We start from the raw sequence: 18,187 nt of genomic DNA on the forward strand, positions 1-18,187 counted from the left end.
AGGATTAAGAGAGTTTATTTGTCCTTCTCAGGAAGGATGAGTCACTAGTCTCTACAGCATTCTTATGGATCATAAAAGTACCATATAACTGTAACAGGACACCTAGTTGTGCCTGTGTGCTAGCTACACTTGGGATGTTGGTTGCAGTTTTAGGGGGATGAGTTCAGAGAACTTTGATAGTGAGAGTGAGTTTATGGGTAATTCATTAAATACCATGAATAATTGTGTGGCTGATTGGTCCAGACGCTACATTAGTCAATTATAGACAATCCCCACCTTTCCATACCCAGGTGAAAAAAAGTATACTTGAATGCTCTAAAAAAAAAAACTTAAATACAACCAAGAACATTATTTTTTGTGCTAAATAAAATCGTAAAAGTTATATACTCTAAATACACTAATTAAAAAGTATATTTGTACTTCAGTAGTGCTTCAGTGCACTTGAAAAAGTATACTTAATACCACTAATTGTTCTAATTTTTAGTGCTCTGAAATAAAGTATACTACCACAGAAATATAGAGAGGAGTTTTATTAGTGTATTTCTAAAAGTGTGCTTTGAATGCTTTGAAAAATTAGTTAAATCTTAGTAGACTTTTATATAGTAATCCTACATTTACATTAAATTGATTAGAAACGAGCCGATTTCAGGTTGCGGCCCCTTTAAATCGCGCGTTCTCCGCCCCCTCCCGAGCTCTCGACTCTATCACAGCATAAACAAAGTTTACACAGCTAATATAACCCTCAAAATGGATCTTTACAAAGTGTTCGTCATGCATACTGAATGCATGCGTCAGATTATGTGAGTATAGTGTTTATTTGGATGTTTACATTTGATATTGAATGAGTTTGAGGCTGTGCTCTGTGGCTAACTGGCTAACACTACACTGTTGAAGAGATTTATAAAGAATGAAGTTGTATTTATGCATTATACAGACTGCAAGTGTTTAATAATGAAAATAACGACGGCTCTTGTCTCCGTGAATACAGTAAGAAACGATGGTAACTTTAACCACATTTTACAGTACATTAGCAACATGCTAACGAAACATTTAGAAAGACAGTTTACAAATATCACTAAAAATATCATGTTATCATGGATCATGTCAGTTATTATTGCTCCACCTGCCATTTTTCACTATTGTCCTTGCTTGCTTACCTAGTCTGATTATTCAGCAGTGCACATCCAGACGTTCTGCCCTTGTGTAATACTAACTGCCCTTGTGTAATGCCTCAATCATGGGCTGGCATATGTAAATATTGGGGGGCGTACACCCCGACTGTTACGTAACAGTTGGTGTTATGTTGAGATTCGCCTGTTTTCCGGAGGTCTTTTAAACAAATGAGATTTATATAAAGGAGGAAACAATGGAGTTTGAAACTCACTATGTCTTTTCCATGTACTGAACTCTTGTTATTTAACTATGCCAATATAAATTCAATTTTTAATTCTAGGGCACCTTTAATATAAATGCACTAATTAGCACAAACTTTTAGTGGATTTTTATATATACTGTCACTAAGTTCCATTTTAATAGATTTTCATGAATAAACATGCAGGTTAAATGCTATTTCATGCATTCTGACTTATTGACACTGTTAAAGAGTGGCATTCTCATGCTAAACATGGCCAAAGTTTCAAAACACGAGTTGGACGTATGACGGAGTATTTCTGTGCCAAATCCACTACTTCTGGTTTCGGTACAGGATTCGGGTTTTTTTTCAAATGTGTCCTATGATGTCAAAAGAGAGCAGAATTCCTTGTATAGGCACTTCTCCCTGATAAGCGTGCACACACATCACCCAGATCAAGAGCACGTCCATCAACGCGTTTCATTTGGGATACGGAAGCAGAGAGATTTTTCAACAATGGCTGTGTCCCAGTTCAGGGGCTGCACCTTTGAAGGCTGCATATATCATCGAGGCAGTCTCATTTAAGAAAAATAACCATTAGATTGCAATGTAAGAAAGAAATTACAGTATTTTACACCTCACAATGAATATCAGTCAATTTTATTACGGTTACTTCTCTTAAATATGACATCCTTGATGAAGTATTCAGCCTTCATATGTGACCTCCAGAGAACGCAGCCTCCGAAATGACACGCAGCTCCTGTCAACACACAGCTCCTGTGTTTTTGGTTGTGAGGGAAAGATGACCCTTTTCAGCTTCCCATAGAACCCAGGGTTAAGGGAACAGTGGATGAAGTTTGTTTTTCCAGGGCAGCAATGGAGCTGTGCATGTATTTGTGCATTTGTTTGTTCCCGGGAATTCGGTGATGAATACTTTGTAAACAAGTCCCAGTTCGGCGGTGGATTTGCAGGTCGGGGGCAGTGAGTAAAGCTGCATCAGATGTCTGTGTTGTGTTGGAAATTGGCTCATATAATGTAAACAACGCAAACGTTTTTTGTTCCCTTTTTATTTGTAATGATGTCGCAGCTAGCATGTGATCTTTAGGTAGAAGCTGCGTGCACTCGTGACTCTTTAGCTCCTTCCACAGCACCGACGGCAGACAGGCCTCCAGGATCGGTTTAGCGTATCTATCTTTTATAAATATGACAAAACTAAAAACTTTTCAGAGATATGAAGGATGCATTGTTACTCTATATGTACACAGGATTAACATGAGATTGGCAGAAACTGTGTGTGATACCCCCACTTTAACGTATAAAAATATGTGGGCAATACATCATAAATACATTTTGTATATATTTATCATATATTTTTCTTATAATTTTAATAATTCATAAGTGTATTGCCTAAGTATGATGAATATATAAAAGTGTATGAAAGATGGGTCAAGTGTACTACAAGTGGTAAATAAATACATATTTTAGGGCACTTGTTTCACCTGGGTAAGAAAGGACAATCCCAAATGAGATCTTTTGAATATCTCTGGTGCTGCTCTTAAGACTGCAATTGGGATTCAGAAGGGATCAAATTAAGACACTCTCTACATATTCTGGTTCTCATATATTTTTCCTTGAGAATTTCAGTAATCACAAATCTCCTAAGATCTCAAAATTATCAAACTATTCTCATATATGCAAAGATATTAAAGACTGCAATCAAGATCTCAAAATTTCTCATGAAATTCTTCATAGATTCTTCATTAAATTTTTCATTTTTATTTCTCCAAAATATTTTTTGAAGAAAATCAGACAAAATGTTAAGAGAAAGATGATGTTGTGGTAATTAAAAACAAAAAGCCGCAAAAAATGTCTTTGCAAAGCTAGTTAGAGTACAAATATTCCCTTGGGAACCCCATCAAGTCTCTGTGGTTGATATCTCATCTTTCTATCTTTCCATTTTACTCCCAGAGGACATAACCTGAGGGAGTGAAAAGGAGAAGAGAGGGAAGATGAGGAGAGGAAATGGAGCCATAAAGCCAATTTACATTCTCCAAACTGATGTCCTCCAGGGGCCTGTTGTGCCAGTCCCAGCAAATATCGTTAGGCCCCTAAGCTATTTGCAACAAAGTGCCATAAAGATAGGTCTTATGACTTGTGCGCTCCATTTCTCGTGTCTTTGACAGGTCTGTGTGAGGAAAAGACCAAAATTCCAATCATAAATCTCACTTCCAATCATTTTCAGGTCAAATATGTCTTATAATGATGCAACACACCAGGTTTAACATCAAAAATGTAATTGGTTTTCATCTAGGTCAGATGATTTCATTTTTATTTTTGATGTTTGAGTTCATATTGAGATCTTTGACTTGTAATTTCAGACTTTGGTAATCTGTCATTCAGACATTGTTGAGATATCCTCCAAAGCTCAGAAGATCTTTAAATTTTAGTTGTTTCTCTTTCAGTTGGGACACAATGGAGACTATTTTTTCTGCTGACAAAAAGACCCCAGCAATTTCACTTCTGTCTCCTCTAGGGTTTAAGGAACCAACAAGAATTTACTGAGAAAGTTCATATTTAAATTTTTAACTCTTGAGTGTTTTGAAAAATGTGATGGAAATCTGAGACATTGTTGAGATATTTTTCTCTCAAGAAAATATAGGTAATATTACTAAGGTCTTTTTTTCTCAGTAGACCTCTTTAATATCTCAGTTGTTTCTCTCAGATAGCAATGAGGGGATGTTAGTTTACGTTTCTCTGTTTTTTCCCTCATGCTAAAAGGCTCCAGTGATCTCAAATATGTCTCTTCAATTTTTTTGGATAGTTTCACCATCATCAGCTTTTTAAATCACCCTTTGAAAGTAAATCTGGGTGCACACTATGCGATTTCTAATAGTCCTTTACGATTGTTGCTTGTCAGACTGTACGAACATGATCCTCATGTCACACTGTGGGATCTCAACTGTCCTGTATGTCAGACTGTACGACAGTCAAGACGCGTTAAAAACGGACGTGCGCTTGAAAACTCGTCCGGAGTTTTACATCATCAACCCACACACATTCGGTGACAGTAGGCTGCATTACACGCAGGACTGAAATGGTGGCTAACAAAGTAATCTCGAGCGTTAATTTTGATCACGGTCTATCTTGAAAAATGAAGACAATTTGACATTTGTCATAGGAGAAGTCACACTGCATGACTGTGTGCCAAATCTTCTGACACTGCCAGAATTTCGTCTGAGGTACAATTTGATCGCAAAGGTCTTTCGCGAGTTCGGCTGCCCATTCAGTCTGAATGGTTAATGGTAAAACAAACTTGGCTTGCTGTCCTCGAAGGAACCTGAACCCGAGGCTCGGCTTGAGCTCTGAGTTAAACCCCCCTATAACAGGAGATGGGGAGGAGGATGGATGCTGAAAGAATTGTCACTGGGATGACGCAGTGACTGCTGCTTATATACGCTCGTTATGATGGTTGACAGGCTCCTCCTGAACCTAAGTTTGGAACTACATTTAATCGGCTGTCGATGAACATGTCAAACTAGTGATCAAAGACTACAGATTTTTGCCTAGGATTATAGGAATCTTTTAGGAATCTCAAAATGTGTCTCAAACGACCAAATCAGGGCCAAAATTGCACAGTGTGCACCCACCTTAACTTGAAAGATTGTATCAATTGCATTGTTTCACCAGTAGGTGGTGACTGTTAAAAAATGTATTTGTCATTGAATCATTCAAGAACATTGATCCATATAATAATGAAACAAGTAAAGTCTTTATGAGTTAGTTAGTCTCTGATTCATTCATTCAAACCGATATTTAAAAAAAAAAAAATTCAAATGAATTATTCGTATTAAATACACAGCAGCATTCAACATTTTGTCAGAACCTCAAGTAAATTACATATTATTTTGTTTAGTTGTCTAGACAGAATCGTGATCCCCATTAAAAAAAAAAAAGAGTATTTCTCAATTTATTCAGAATCGTGCAGCTCTAGATCTCTTTAACATCTCTGTTACTTCACCTGAGAAGAACAATGAGATTGGTTGGAGAGCAAATGGATACATTTGTTTTTATCTCTTGTGTTTTAGATTTTCTTTCTCCTGACAAAAAAGACACAGGTAAAAATTGTTAGGGTGTCTCCTCTAAAAGAAAAAAAAAAAAGAAAAAAAAAAAAGAGAGATTTAATTATACAATATATTGAAGAGATCTCATTTCACTTTCCTACAGGATTATAAAACTGATTTGACTACATGTCTCTTGACTATTACTCTTTCAAATAGAGAGTGAGAGACGTCCTTTTCATAACCTTGCCGTTGAGTTTCACAGAGAGCATGAATGCCCGGCATGGCTAATTAGAATCGCTAATTTCAGGCATTATACCAAGACGAGAGGGTAAGAGGTGTGAGCACAAAGGCATGCCAGCAGGCCTTGTCTTGCTTTGTGCTTAGCAGCTGGAGGAAAGTCATTTCCTGGGAACATCACACACAAAAAAACCCAGCACAGGAAATGACTCTTGGGGGATTGAAGGGACATCACGCTGCGTCAGGGAAAGACAAAGAACCGTTTTCTGCAATGTCATGACTCCAGCAGTGGGCGATTTGGCTCCAAACGAAACCCTCACGGTTTTGTTTCCTGGCCATCTGTGGACATGTAGAGACAGAACAATGGAAACAACTACTTGCCAGTTCTCTGACTCGCGTTGGTGGCAGCTTTGGTGACCGAGGTCTTGCTTGGAGCTTCGTTGGACTCTGTCGAGAGGTGAGTGGAGGTCGTTTTAGGAAGGGGGGTGGCCATTTTGCTGATGGACCGCACCGCAGGAGCCGTGGATGAAGAGATGGCCTGAGAGGTGATGGGACGAGATGTGACCAATCTTGCTGGTGCTGATGAAAAAAAAGAGATGGAGAGACATGATTCAAAAGAACTTGACAGCTTTTGCTACTGATGCCACAAGCATAGAATGAAGGACAGAGAGTGGGGTAAGATGTGTCGCCCCCTTAATCATGCAAACTGTGGACAATTTTGGTCATATCACCATATATTTAGGAAGGACCCATCATGCACAAGTGCCTAGAACAGAGAAAAAAAAAGAAAAAAAAATTGAGGTATGGAAGCTTTTTTCCACCACTGAATAAAAAAATAAAAGGTAATTGTGGCTTTTTTATCTCACAATTCTGACTTTCTTTCTTGCAATTGAGAGTTTACATCTCGTAATTCTGACTTTATAACTTGCAATTGCAATTTTATATCACCGAAATGTCAGATTTGCGAGATACAATTATCTGTTACATTTTTACATCTTTTTCATTTTCAGAGCTCAAGTTGAAGCTGCTTCATCGAGCCCCTCCACAGTGGAGAGCATGCCAAATTAGCTAACCTAATACCCTAAGGATTATATGGGCAAACAAACTCATTAATACAGTATCTAATGGATGTTCACTGTCTTGTGGTTTGAGTTTCACTTCTGTTTCCAATGAAGAATGAAAAATGTGTGATTGAAGATCTCTCTGACTCTATTTTCCCCATTTTCCAAGACTGATACTTTGTGTTAGTTGAACATCTTGTGCTGAATCGGGCTTGATACAACAACCGCCTAGCAATTTCTGCCACTCTGAAATGTTCTTCAAGGAAGAGTTTCAGTGTTGAGGCTGTCATATATTTGGCTTGTCAGAGGAGTCGCACATCTCAGACTGTAGAAGTTCACTTCATCTCTCTCTCTCTCTCTCTCCACATGAAAACTACCGAGATGTTTTACCAATTATTTCTAGACAAGAGCAGAGTCTGGCATAGTGTCTGTGTGTGCACAAGGTGGATAACTATCTTTTGCCATCTGGACTGTATCTGCTGGTCATAATCAAAACGGGCCGACAGATCCAGCTCTTGCTGCTCTGTTGTATTTCTGCATGCTGCAATCACACAGATTGTGTTTGTAATAGGGGCCCGGGCCTGGATGAAGAAGTCATCAAATCGATGTCCCTCTGATTGGGGGGAAACTGTGAACACAGGGCTTCTGTGAACGAGGGTTTATCACTTGCAGATTACGGTCAAAAGACATTTGCAGAGCATTTTGTCAAAGCGTATGGAGGAAAAGGGAAACCATCTGTGAGAAGCCCCTTGAGCAACAGTGCAGAGACAAACACAACGCATCTTTTCGTGAAACAGACACAATCAATCACTGAGATTTAAGGTCCTAGGTTTATGAAAGGCTAAATGACAATAGATGTCTGAGTTGATAGAAAACATCTTGTTTAAGGTCTCAGAAATATAAGTCAAAAGTCAAGTGTTAAAATTATTGTGTTTCTCTTCCCCGCTTTTAGAGGACAATACCCTCATACCAGGCAGTCATTGTAAATAAAAATTTTGTTCTTAAGCAATTTGCCTCTTAAATAAATGTAAAATACATCATTTGTATTTATTGCACACATCCTAATCACAATAACAGACATTATTATACTGCAAGAATATTTTCATTTGAAAAAAATCAAATTAGGCTTTTTTTCTTTTTTTACAACCTCTAGACAATTACAAGTAATGTAAAGTGAATTTTAGTATAAAAGTAAAACTTTATCGCAAGAGGTGTATTCATTCTCATTGTCTATATGATTTGTATTGTTAATGTTTTAATAACCATAGTGATTAAACATTTTAGTCTTAAAAGTATTTTTAAAAATTATTATTTTAAAATTAAAATATATTTAAAGATTGTATTTATATAAATCTCTCTATATAAAAAATATATATAAATATTATATTTATAATTATTTATTTAACAAGAAATAATGAAAAATATTAAGTTGATAAACACTATATTGCCAAAGGTTTTGGGATGCCTGCCTTTACGTGCACATGAACTTTAGTAACATCCCATTCTTAATCTGTAGGGTTTAATATGGAGTTTGGCCACACTTTGCAGCTATTATAGCTTCAACTCTTCTGGGAAGGCTTTGTGTTTATGGGAATTTTTGACCATTCTTCTAGAAGTGCATTTGTGAGGTCAGGCAGTGATGTTGGCGAGAAGGCCTGGCTTGCAGTCTCTGCTCTAATTCATCCCAAAAATGTTCTATCAGGTTGAGGTCAGGACTCTGTGCAGGCCAGTCAAGTTCCTCCACACCAAACTCACTCATCCATGTCTATATGGACCTTGCTTTGTGCACTGGTGCACAGTCATGATGGAACAGGAAGGGGCCATCCAAAAACTGTTCCCACAAAGTTGGGAGCATGAAATTGTCCAAAATGCTGAAGCATTAAGAGTTCCTTTCACTGGAACTAAGGAGACAAGCCCAACCCCTGAAAAACAACCCCATAATCCCCCTGCACCAAACATTACACTTGGCACAATGCAGTCAGGCAAGTACCGTTCACCTGGCAACTGCCAAACCCAGACTCGTCCATCGGATTGCCAGACAGAGAAGCATGATTGGTCACTCCAGAGAACACCAGTCTCCACTGCTCTAGAGTCCAGTGGCGGCGTGCTTTACACCAGTGCATCCGACGCTTTGCATTGCACTTGGTGATGTAAGGCTTGGATGCAGCTGCTCGGCCATGGAAACCCATTCCATGAAGCTCTACACACTATTCTTGAGCTAATCTGAAGGCCACACGAAGTTTGGAGATCTGTACTTATTGACTATTTGAAAAAGTTGGCGACTTCTGCGTACTGTGCGCCTCAGCATGCGCTGACCCCGCTCTGTGTTTTTACATGACCTACAACTTTGTGGCTGAGTTGCTGTTGTTCCCAATTGCTTCCACTTTGTTATGATACAACTAACAGTTGGCCGTGAAATATTTAGTAGTGAGGAAAAATTTTACAAATGGACTTATTGCACAGGTGGCAACCGGTACCACACTTGAATTCACTGAGCTCCTGAGAGCGACCCATTCTTTCTCAAATGTTTGTAGAAGCCGCCTGCATGCCTAGGTGCTTGATTTTATTCACCTGTGGTCATGGAAGTGATTGGAACACCTGAATTCAATGATTTGGAGGGGTGTCCCAATACTTTTGGCAATATAGTGTATATAGTTGTTTTATTGCAATACAATATGTTGACATCTGTTTGGCAATTCTGTGAGCATAAACAGGGAAGCACTCAAGCTGAGACTTTGATGCTTTGAAATGAAAAGCCCTGTGTTTCCTAAAGTAAACTGGGTAGAACAGCAGGATTGTGCTGCTTTGGCCTCTGCAGGTGAACATAAAACAAGAAAAGAAAACTCTTGTTCCCCTTTTTGTTTGTGCAACAAAGCTGGGGTCATATTTTGTTTGGCACTGTTTAACATACTCTTTTTCAGAGGCAGAAATTTAGGGTTCTTACCTTTGCAGGAGATCCCATCTCCCTCCAGACCCCGAGGGCAGGGGCCACACCTGAAAGAGCCGAAGCCGTTCACACATCTGACTCCAGGAAAACATGCCCCTCTCACACACTCATTCACATCATCCTGACATGTGACACCTATGGACAGAAAAGAATATTATAATTATTACTATCATTAAATATGTCTGTATAGAGCCCATAAAGAGACATTTAGTTCTCTCGCAAACTTTGTGTTTGCTCAGGGGATCGCAAATCATGAAAATGCAAAAGCACTGAAATATATTTTTTCCTCCTATCTCATATTTTTTCCATCAACATGTCCCTTTAGTCTGTGTAGTGTTGTGGGTTTATCAGTGATTCTTTCTGCATGTTACAACGTTACTCCAGTAGGTGGTGACAAATGGCTTTAGGAGTGATCATTCAACAGATTTGTTCAAAATACCGATTAATTCACAAACAAAACTTTAAGGTGTGGTCACAATCGTGAAATTCTGTGGAAACTGACCCCTGAACTGACCCCAAAAATGGTAAACTGACTGCACCTTTAATGTGGTAATAACTAAATCGAATCAATTAAATCAACTAAATCGAAACAAAAGCGAATACTTCCCTACTATATAGAATGTGAAAAACAGTACACCATATATTTGTATGTCCAAATACATAGTATTTGAAAAACAGTAGGCAAAAAGTCCCTGGATGACCTACTACTTCTTAAGATTCTAAAGTATGCATTAGATGGACACTTTACTATCCCATGAAGCCACAGAAGGGGATATATGAATGACAGTGAAGTGTTGAAACTGACACTTGTAGGTCAAGTGACAGTAACAACATGGAGAACGTAGTACGTCCGAATTTCATTCATACTACCCGTATTCATACTATACAGAGTGTACTTTTTAACAATTGTGAAGTAAATTCAAATTCAAATGTAGTACCTACCCAGAAAGTATGCGATTTCAGACACAGCATGATTCTTTCAGAAACTAAACAGTAAGTAATTGAATCATTCACTTAAATGATTAATTCAAACAATGATTCGCTCACAAACAAAACTCTAATGTGGGCAAAAATACACAATGTAACTGACAATATTATTCAAAGTTATTCAGTATTATCTTGTTTGTTGAACCTGCTATAGTTAATTGTCTTTAAATTACGATAGCGACTGCATAGCAATTGCCTAGTAACCACCAGAATTGTGACAGCAAGTTTGCGACAATCATTTTCCTCACAAATTGTAACTAGTAACTTGTTGGCCAATATATTTTGATTCATATGCATTTTGATATGTTTATTATTGTCACTGTGAAAAACAATAGCATTTAGAGCCAATGTTACACTTTGACCCCTGACAAATGACTTTTTATCATTTTTATCCAAAAAAACTGTTATTCAAAGTTTAAATTTATTATGTGTCCAAACACACTTCTCAGATACAGAATTTTGACATTAACCAAATATAATGCACATTTGAAATTCAAATGGTATGAAAAAACACTAAAATTGTGGTGAAGCACTGTTTCTAGAGAATGATAATATTTTCCTCCACTTCTTTCGTCTGCTTAAACATCACGTATCCATACCAAACACTGCTTTCAGCAAAGATAAAACATTTCTGGACCGATTCATCACAGTGTTTTGGCCTGTGTACTACTCCCAGTAGCAGAATAGCATACAGATACTCTTTCCTCTGTGTGGGCTTAGCTGCTGGGCATTTGTCCATTTTTTTTTTTTTTTTTTTTTTGTATTTGTGTTGTTTGTAGCTTCTCTTAGAAGTGTGTTTGAAGGGGATCTTTAAAAATGTCCAAACCATCTGCAAAGGCCCAGAGCATTACGAGCTGCAGCAAAACACAAACTTTTATCCAATCAGCAGTGTCGGTTCATCTCACACATGCATATTAGTAGAAATGGACAAACTCTTCTGTTTCGATATATGCTGTGTGTCCTTATATATATATATAAACCAAGGTAAAAAGCTTGAATCTTGACAAGAAAGCTTTTCATTTCAACTTCAAGCAACAACAGTCATTGCATCCTATGCATCCAGGAAAGACTAATTCGCACATCGCCAGTGAAGAGATTTCAACCAACAACCCCAGAATTGACACTGAGTGAAAACACCTCATCGTTTGTCTGAGTTTCCCAAGCAAGAGCACTTGTTGCTTTTTAGCCTTTTGTTTTCACCCACACACAGTATACTTGGTTGCTTTCAAGCCTGAAGAAACTAAATGAGTTCGCTGGTCATAACTAGGACTGGGTTTTTGGCAAGATACGATAATATAATTGGATCGCAAATGAAATTGAGCCAAGAGTTTGTGCTTATTTAGATGACCTGCTTCATAGTCAATAAGAAAAAAAATGCACACACTAATAAATACAAAACAGTGATCCAAGGATGAGGTATCAATGCAGTGTTTTGAGAACCTAGTCATCATAACTATATATATATACATATATATATAATATATTTATATTCACTTTTTGTTATATTGCAGCCATTTGCAAAAAAAAAAAAAAAATTCCTCATTATGTACACACAGCACCCCATATTGACAGAAAACACAGAATTGTTGACATTTTTATTAAAAAAGAAAAACTGAAATATCACATGGTCCTAAGTATTCAGACACTTTGCTGTGACACTCATATATTTAACTCAGGTGCTGTCCATTTCTTCTGATCATCCTTGAGATGGCTCTACACCTTCATTTGAGTCCAGCTGTGTTATACTGATTGGACTTGATTAGGAAAGCCACACATCTGTCTATATAAGACCTTACAGCTCACAGTGCATGTCAGAGCAAATGAAAATCATGAGGTCAAAGGAACTGCCTGAAGAGCTCAGAGACAGAATTGTGGCAAAGCACAGATCTGGCCAAGGTTACAAAAATATTTCTGCTGCACTTAAGGTTCCTAAGAGCACAGTGGCCTTAAATGGAAGACATTTGGGACGACCAGAACCCTTCCTATAGCTGGCCATCTGGCCAAACTGAGCTATCGGGGGAGAAGAGCCTTGGTGAGAGAGGTAAAGAAGAACCCAAAGATCACTGTGGCTGAGCTCCAGAGATGCAGTCAGAAGATGGGAGGAAGTTGTAGAAAGTCAACCATCACTGCAGCCCTCCACCAGTCGGGGCTTTATGGCAGAGTGGCCCGACGGAAGCCTCTCCTCAGTGCAAGACACATGAAAGCCTGCATGGAGTTTGCTAAAAAACACCTGAAGGACTCCAAGATGGTGAGAAATAAGATTCTCTGGTCTGATAAGACCAAGATAGAACTTTTTGGCCTTAATTCTAAGCGGTATGTGTGGAGAAAACCAGGCACTGCTCATCACCTGTCCAATACAGTCCCAACAGTGAAGATGGTGGTGGCAGCATCATGCTGTGGGGGTGTTTTTCAGCTGCAGGGACAGGACGACTGGTTGCAATCGAGGGAAAGATGAATGCGGCCAAGTACATGGATATCCTGGACGAAAACCTTCTCCAGAGTGCTCAGGACCTCAGACTGGGCCGAAGGTTTACCTTCCAACAAGACAATGAGCCTAAGCACACAGCTAAAATAACGAAGGAGTGGCTTCACAACAACTCCATGACTGTTCTTGAATGGCCCAGCCAGAGCCCTGACTTAAACCCAATTGAACATCTCTGGAGAGACCTAAAAATGGCTGCCCACCAACATTTACCATCCAACCTGACAGAACTGGAGAGGATCTGCAAGGAGGAATGGCAGAGGATCCCCAAATCCAGGTGTGAAAAACTTGTTGCATCTTTCCCAAAAAGACTCATGGCTGTATTAGATCAAAAGGGTGCTTCTACTAAATACTGAGCAAAGGGTCTGAATACTTAGGACCATGTGATATTTAGGGGCCAAGCCCCGAAGGGGCTGTAGCCCCTATTGTAATTGTACGTTTTTAGGGGCCAAGCCCCGAAGGGGCTGTAGCCCCTATTGTAATTGTACGTTTTCCCTTTTATTAGGGGCCAAGCACCGAAGGTGCTTAGGCACCTATTGTTATTGTTGGCGTTCCGTACGCTTATTAGGGGCCAAGCACCGAAGGTGCTTAGGCACCTATTGTTATTGTTGGCGTTCCGTACGCTTATTATTATTCTTCCGCTTCTTCTTCCGCTCTTGAAGTCTATGGCAGCCCATAGAACCGCTTGCGGGAAAGTTGTGAAATTTGGCACACAGTTAGAGGACAGTCTGACCTTTGTCCATAGCAAATTTGGAGTCTCTAACTCAATCCCTCTAGCGCCATCAGCTGTCCAAAGTTGCACTTATGTTTATGTTAATAACTTTTGAACCATAAGGGCTAGAAACAAAATTCTTTTTCCTCTGATTCCTTGGGTCAAGACGAATCGATTGCACCATATGACGTCATTTTCCGTCATGAAAATTTTTCCGCCATTTTGAATTTTCTGAAAAACGTACTTTTTCGAACTCCTCCTAGGCCGTTACTCCAATTTTCACGAAAATTGAACCAGATCATCTTCAGACCATGCCGACAAAATGTTATGGAATTCAAGTTGATTTCTCAAACCGTTTTCGAAAAACACGCAAACGAATTGTACGTAGTGCTTGCGAAAATAGACATAAGGCTGTATCTCCGCAACGCTTTATCGTATTCAGACCAAACTTGGTAACTGTCATCACAAGCATGACCTGAGGCAACATGCAGCGTTTCGGCGCAGCGCCACCTAGTGGTGCGGAGAAATGAAAAAATGGCTATTTTTACTTATAACTTCTGATGGGTTTGGCCAAAAATCATGAATTTGGTCTCGTTGGATTCGGGGAATCATGCCGAGTCGAATGATATCCAATTTTCCCATATTGGACATTTTGGCCGTCGGCCATTTTAAATTTGGTGCTAAAATGCTGTATTTTACGAACGCATTAGCGTATCGTTATGAAACTCGGTATGGGTCATCAGCACAATGCCCTGAAGGAGCATACCAAGTTTAGGACCAGCGCCACCTTGTGGTCAAAAGTTATAACAAAATTTACAAAAATGCTAATAACTTTTGACTATATTAACCGATTGTAATGAAACTGTTTTCAGTAGATTCCTTGGGTCATGCTGAGAACATAGATATCAAACTTTCCATAGTCAGCTGAACTTCCTGTCCGCCATATTGTTTTTCTTTAAAAACCTACTTTTTCGAACTCCTCCTAGACCGTTGCTCCGATTTTCACCAAAATCGAACCGTATCATCTTCAGACCATGCTGACAAAAAGTTATGGATTTCAAGTCGATAAGTCAAACCGTTTTCGTATACCAGAGCAACGAATTTGAGGCATGATGCAAAAATGACTCTTGAAGCTGTATCTCTGCAATGCTTTATCATATTCAGACCAAACTTGGTATGTGTCATCACAAGCATGACCTGAGGCATCATACAATGTTTCAGCACAGCGCCACCTACTGGAGTGGAGATATGAAAAATGGCTGTTTTTGCTTATAACTTCTGATGGGTTTGACCAAAATTCATAAATTTGGTATGGTTCATCAGGACAATGCCCTGAAGGAGCCTGAGAAGTTTCGGACCAGCACCACCTTGTGGTCAAAAGTTATAACAAAATTGACAAAAATGCTAATAACTTTTGATAATATCTACCGATTGTAATGAAACTGGTCTCAATAGATTCCTTGGGTCATGCTGAGAACATAGATATCAAATTTGCCATATTCAGCTGAACTTCCTGTCCGCCATATTGTTTTTCTTTAAAAACCTACTTTTTCAAACTCCTCCTAGACCTTTGCTCCGATTTTCACCAAAATTGAACCGTATCATCTTCAGACCATGCCGACAAAAAGTTATGGATTTCAAGTTGATAAGTCAAACCGTTTTCGTATACCGGAGCAAAGAATTTGAGAGATGATGCAAAAATTACTCTTGAAGCTGTATCTCTACAATGCTTTGACATATTCAGACCAAACTTGGTACGTGTCATCACAAGCATGACCTGAGGCATCATACAGTGTTTCGGCGCAGCGCCACCTACTGGAGTGGAGATATGAAAAATGGCTATTTTTGCTTATAACTTCTGATGGGTTTGACCAAAATTCATTAATTTGGTATGGGTCATCAGGACAATGCCCTGAAGCAGCCTGAGAAGTTTCGGACCAGCGCCACCTCGTGCTCAAAAGTTATAACAAACTTGACAAAAATGTTAATAACTTTTTTTTCTAATTGCTCACTGCTGCTGTTGGTCTGATGCTCACGGCCATGTTGGCTGGCTTCTTGTGCCGTTTTTGTGCTTGGCCCCGTAATTGCTGCTTGCAGCTATATTTATTATTCTTCTTCTTCTTCCGCTCTTGAAGTCTATGGCAGCCCATAGAACCGCTTGCGGGAAAGTTGTGAAATTTGGCACACAGTCAGAGGACAGTCTGACCTTTGTCCATTGCAAATTTGGAGTCTCTAACTCAATCCCTCTAGTGCCACCAGCTGTCCAAAGTTGCACTTATGTTTATGTTAATAACTTTTGAACCATAAGGGCTAGAAACACAATTCTTTTTTCCTCTTATTCCTTGGCTCAAGACGAATCGAACGCACCATAGGACGTCATTTTCCGTCATGAAAATTTTTCCGCCATTTTGAATTTTCTGAAAAACTTACTTTTTCGAACTCCTCCTAGGCCGTTACTCCAATTTTCATGAAAATTGAATCAGATCATCTTCAGACCATGCTGACAAAAAGTTATGGAATTCAAGTTGATTCCTCAAACCATTTTCGAAAAACTCATGAACGAATTGTACGTAGTGCTTGCGAAAACAGAAGTAAGGCTGTATCTCCGCAACGCTTTATCGTATTCAGACCAAACTTGGTACATGTCATCACAAGCATGACCTGAGGTACCATGCAGTGTTTCGGCGCAGCGCCACCTACTGGTGCGGAGATATGAAAAATGGGTATTTTTGCTTATAACTTCTGATGGGTTTGTCCAAAAATCATAAATTTGGTCTCGTTGGATTCGGGGAATCATGCCGAGTCGAATGATATCCAATTTTCCCAATTCGGCCATTTTGGCCGTCGGCCATTTTGAATTTTGTGCTAAAATGCTGTATTTTACGAACGCATTAACGTATCTTTACAAAACTTGGTATGGGTCATCAGCACAATGCCCTGAAGGAGCCTGAGAAGTTTCGGCACAGCGCCGCCTTGTGGTCAAAAGTTATAACAAAATTTACAAAAATGCTAATAACTTTTGACTGTATTCACCAATTGTAATGAAACTGGTCTCAGTAGATTCCTTGGGTCATGCTGAGAACAAAGATATCAAATTTGCCATAGTCAGCTAAACTTCCTGTCCGCCATATTGTTTTTCTTTAAAAACCTACTTTTTCGAACTCCTCCTAGACCGTTGCTCCGATTTTCACCAAAATTGAACCGTGTCATCGTCAGACCATGCCGACAAAAAGTTATGGATTTCAAGTCCATATGTCAAACCGTTTTTGTATACCAGAGCAAAGAATTTGAGGCATGATTCAAAAATGACTCTTGAAGCTGTATCTCTTCAGTGCTTTGACATATTGACACCAAACTTTGGAAGTGTCATTGTCACCTCACTCTGACCATACCACAACAATTTGGACACAGCGCCACCTATTGGTCGAAAGTTATGAACCAGTAAATCCTCATTTTTGATAATTTTTAGCTCTTATGCCTAAAATGATCTTAATACGTCTTTAATTGTTCACTGTTGCAGTTGGTCTGATGCTCGCAGCCGTGTTGGCTGGTTTCTTGTGCCGTTTTTGTGCTTGGCCCCATAATTGCTGCTTGCAGCTATATTTATTATTATTCTTCCTCCCGAATGGGAGTCTATGGCAGCCCTATCAACGGAACATGAGAAAATGATGAAATTTGGCACAGTTGTAGAGATGCTCATGAATAGTGATTGGACCAAATTTGGAGTCTCTAGAACCAACTCTATAGCGCCACCACCAGTTCAAAATTTCAACATTCTAACGGTTTTAACATTTGAACTGTTTGTCATAGAAAAATTAAATTTAGTTCATCTGATTCGTCTCTTCATGCTGATGCTATTCAACTTCTTACATTAAGTCTCCACCCATTACAGTAGCGGCCATTTTGAAAAGTACAGTATTTGTTTTTTTCGCTTCTCCTCCTTCAAAATTTGTCCAATTTTGTCCAATCTTTGATCAGATTATCTTTGGACTGAGCCGCACAGAAATGACTGAACAGATTTTTTTATTCATCTTTGTTCAAAGGTTATGATGTCACGAAGTTAACGAGGTCGACCCAAAATTAGTATAGAGGCTGTATCTCGGCCAAACTTTGAGCAATCGAAACAAAAATTGGTACCCTTCATCAGAACCATGGTCTGAGGGTCTATACCAAACTTGGGAACAGCGCCACCTACAGGTCATGAGATATGAAAAATGGCTATTTTGGCCAATAACTTTTGAACAGTTTGTCAGAAAATCAAGATCTTGGTGTCTATGGATTCCTTGGATCATGCCGAATCCGACGATACCGATTCTGTCAATATTGGATGAATCACGTGTCAGCCATTT

The 18,187-nt window shown here is 39.0% G+C and overlaps 1 protein-coding gene across 1 annotated transcript in view; it reads right to left on the reverse strand.

Moving 5' to 3' along the window:
• Positions 1 to 18,187, reverse strand: part of si:ch211-246m6.5 (von Willebrand factor D and EGF domain-containing protein) — a 99,242-nt gene that overhangs the window by 21,804 nt on the left and 59,251 nt on the right. The window contains exons 19-20 of the mRNA XM_067398602.1: positions 9,655 to 9,792; positions 6,031 to 6,228 (exon numbers count right to left, since the gene is read on the reverse strand). Coding sequence (XP_067254703.1) covers positions 6,031 to 6,228; positions 9,655 to 9,792 — 336 coding nt within the window. The remainder of the gene's footprint in view (positions 1 to 6,030; positions 6,229 to 9,654; positions 9,793 to 18,187) is intronic.

This window comes from Chanodichthys erythropterus, chromosome 10 (genome assembly GCF_024489055.1).
Source record: "Chanodichthys erythropterus isolate Z2021 chromosome 10, ASM2448905v1, whole genome shotgun sequence".
Lineage (NCBI taxonomy): Eukaryota > Metazoa > Chordata > Actinopteri > Cypriniformes > Xenocyprididae > Chanodichthys > Chanodichthys erythropterus.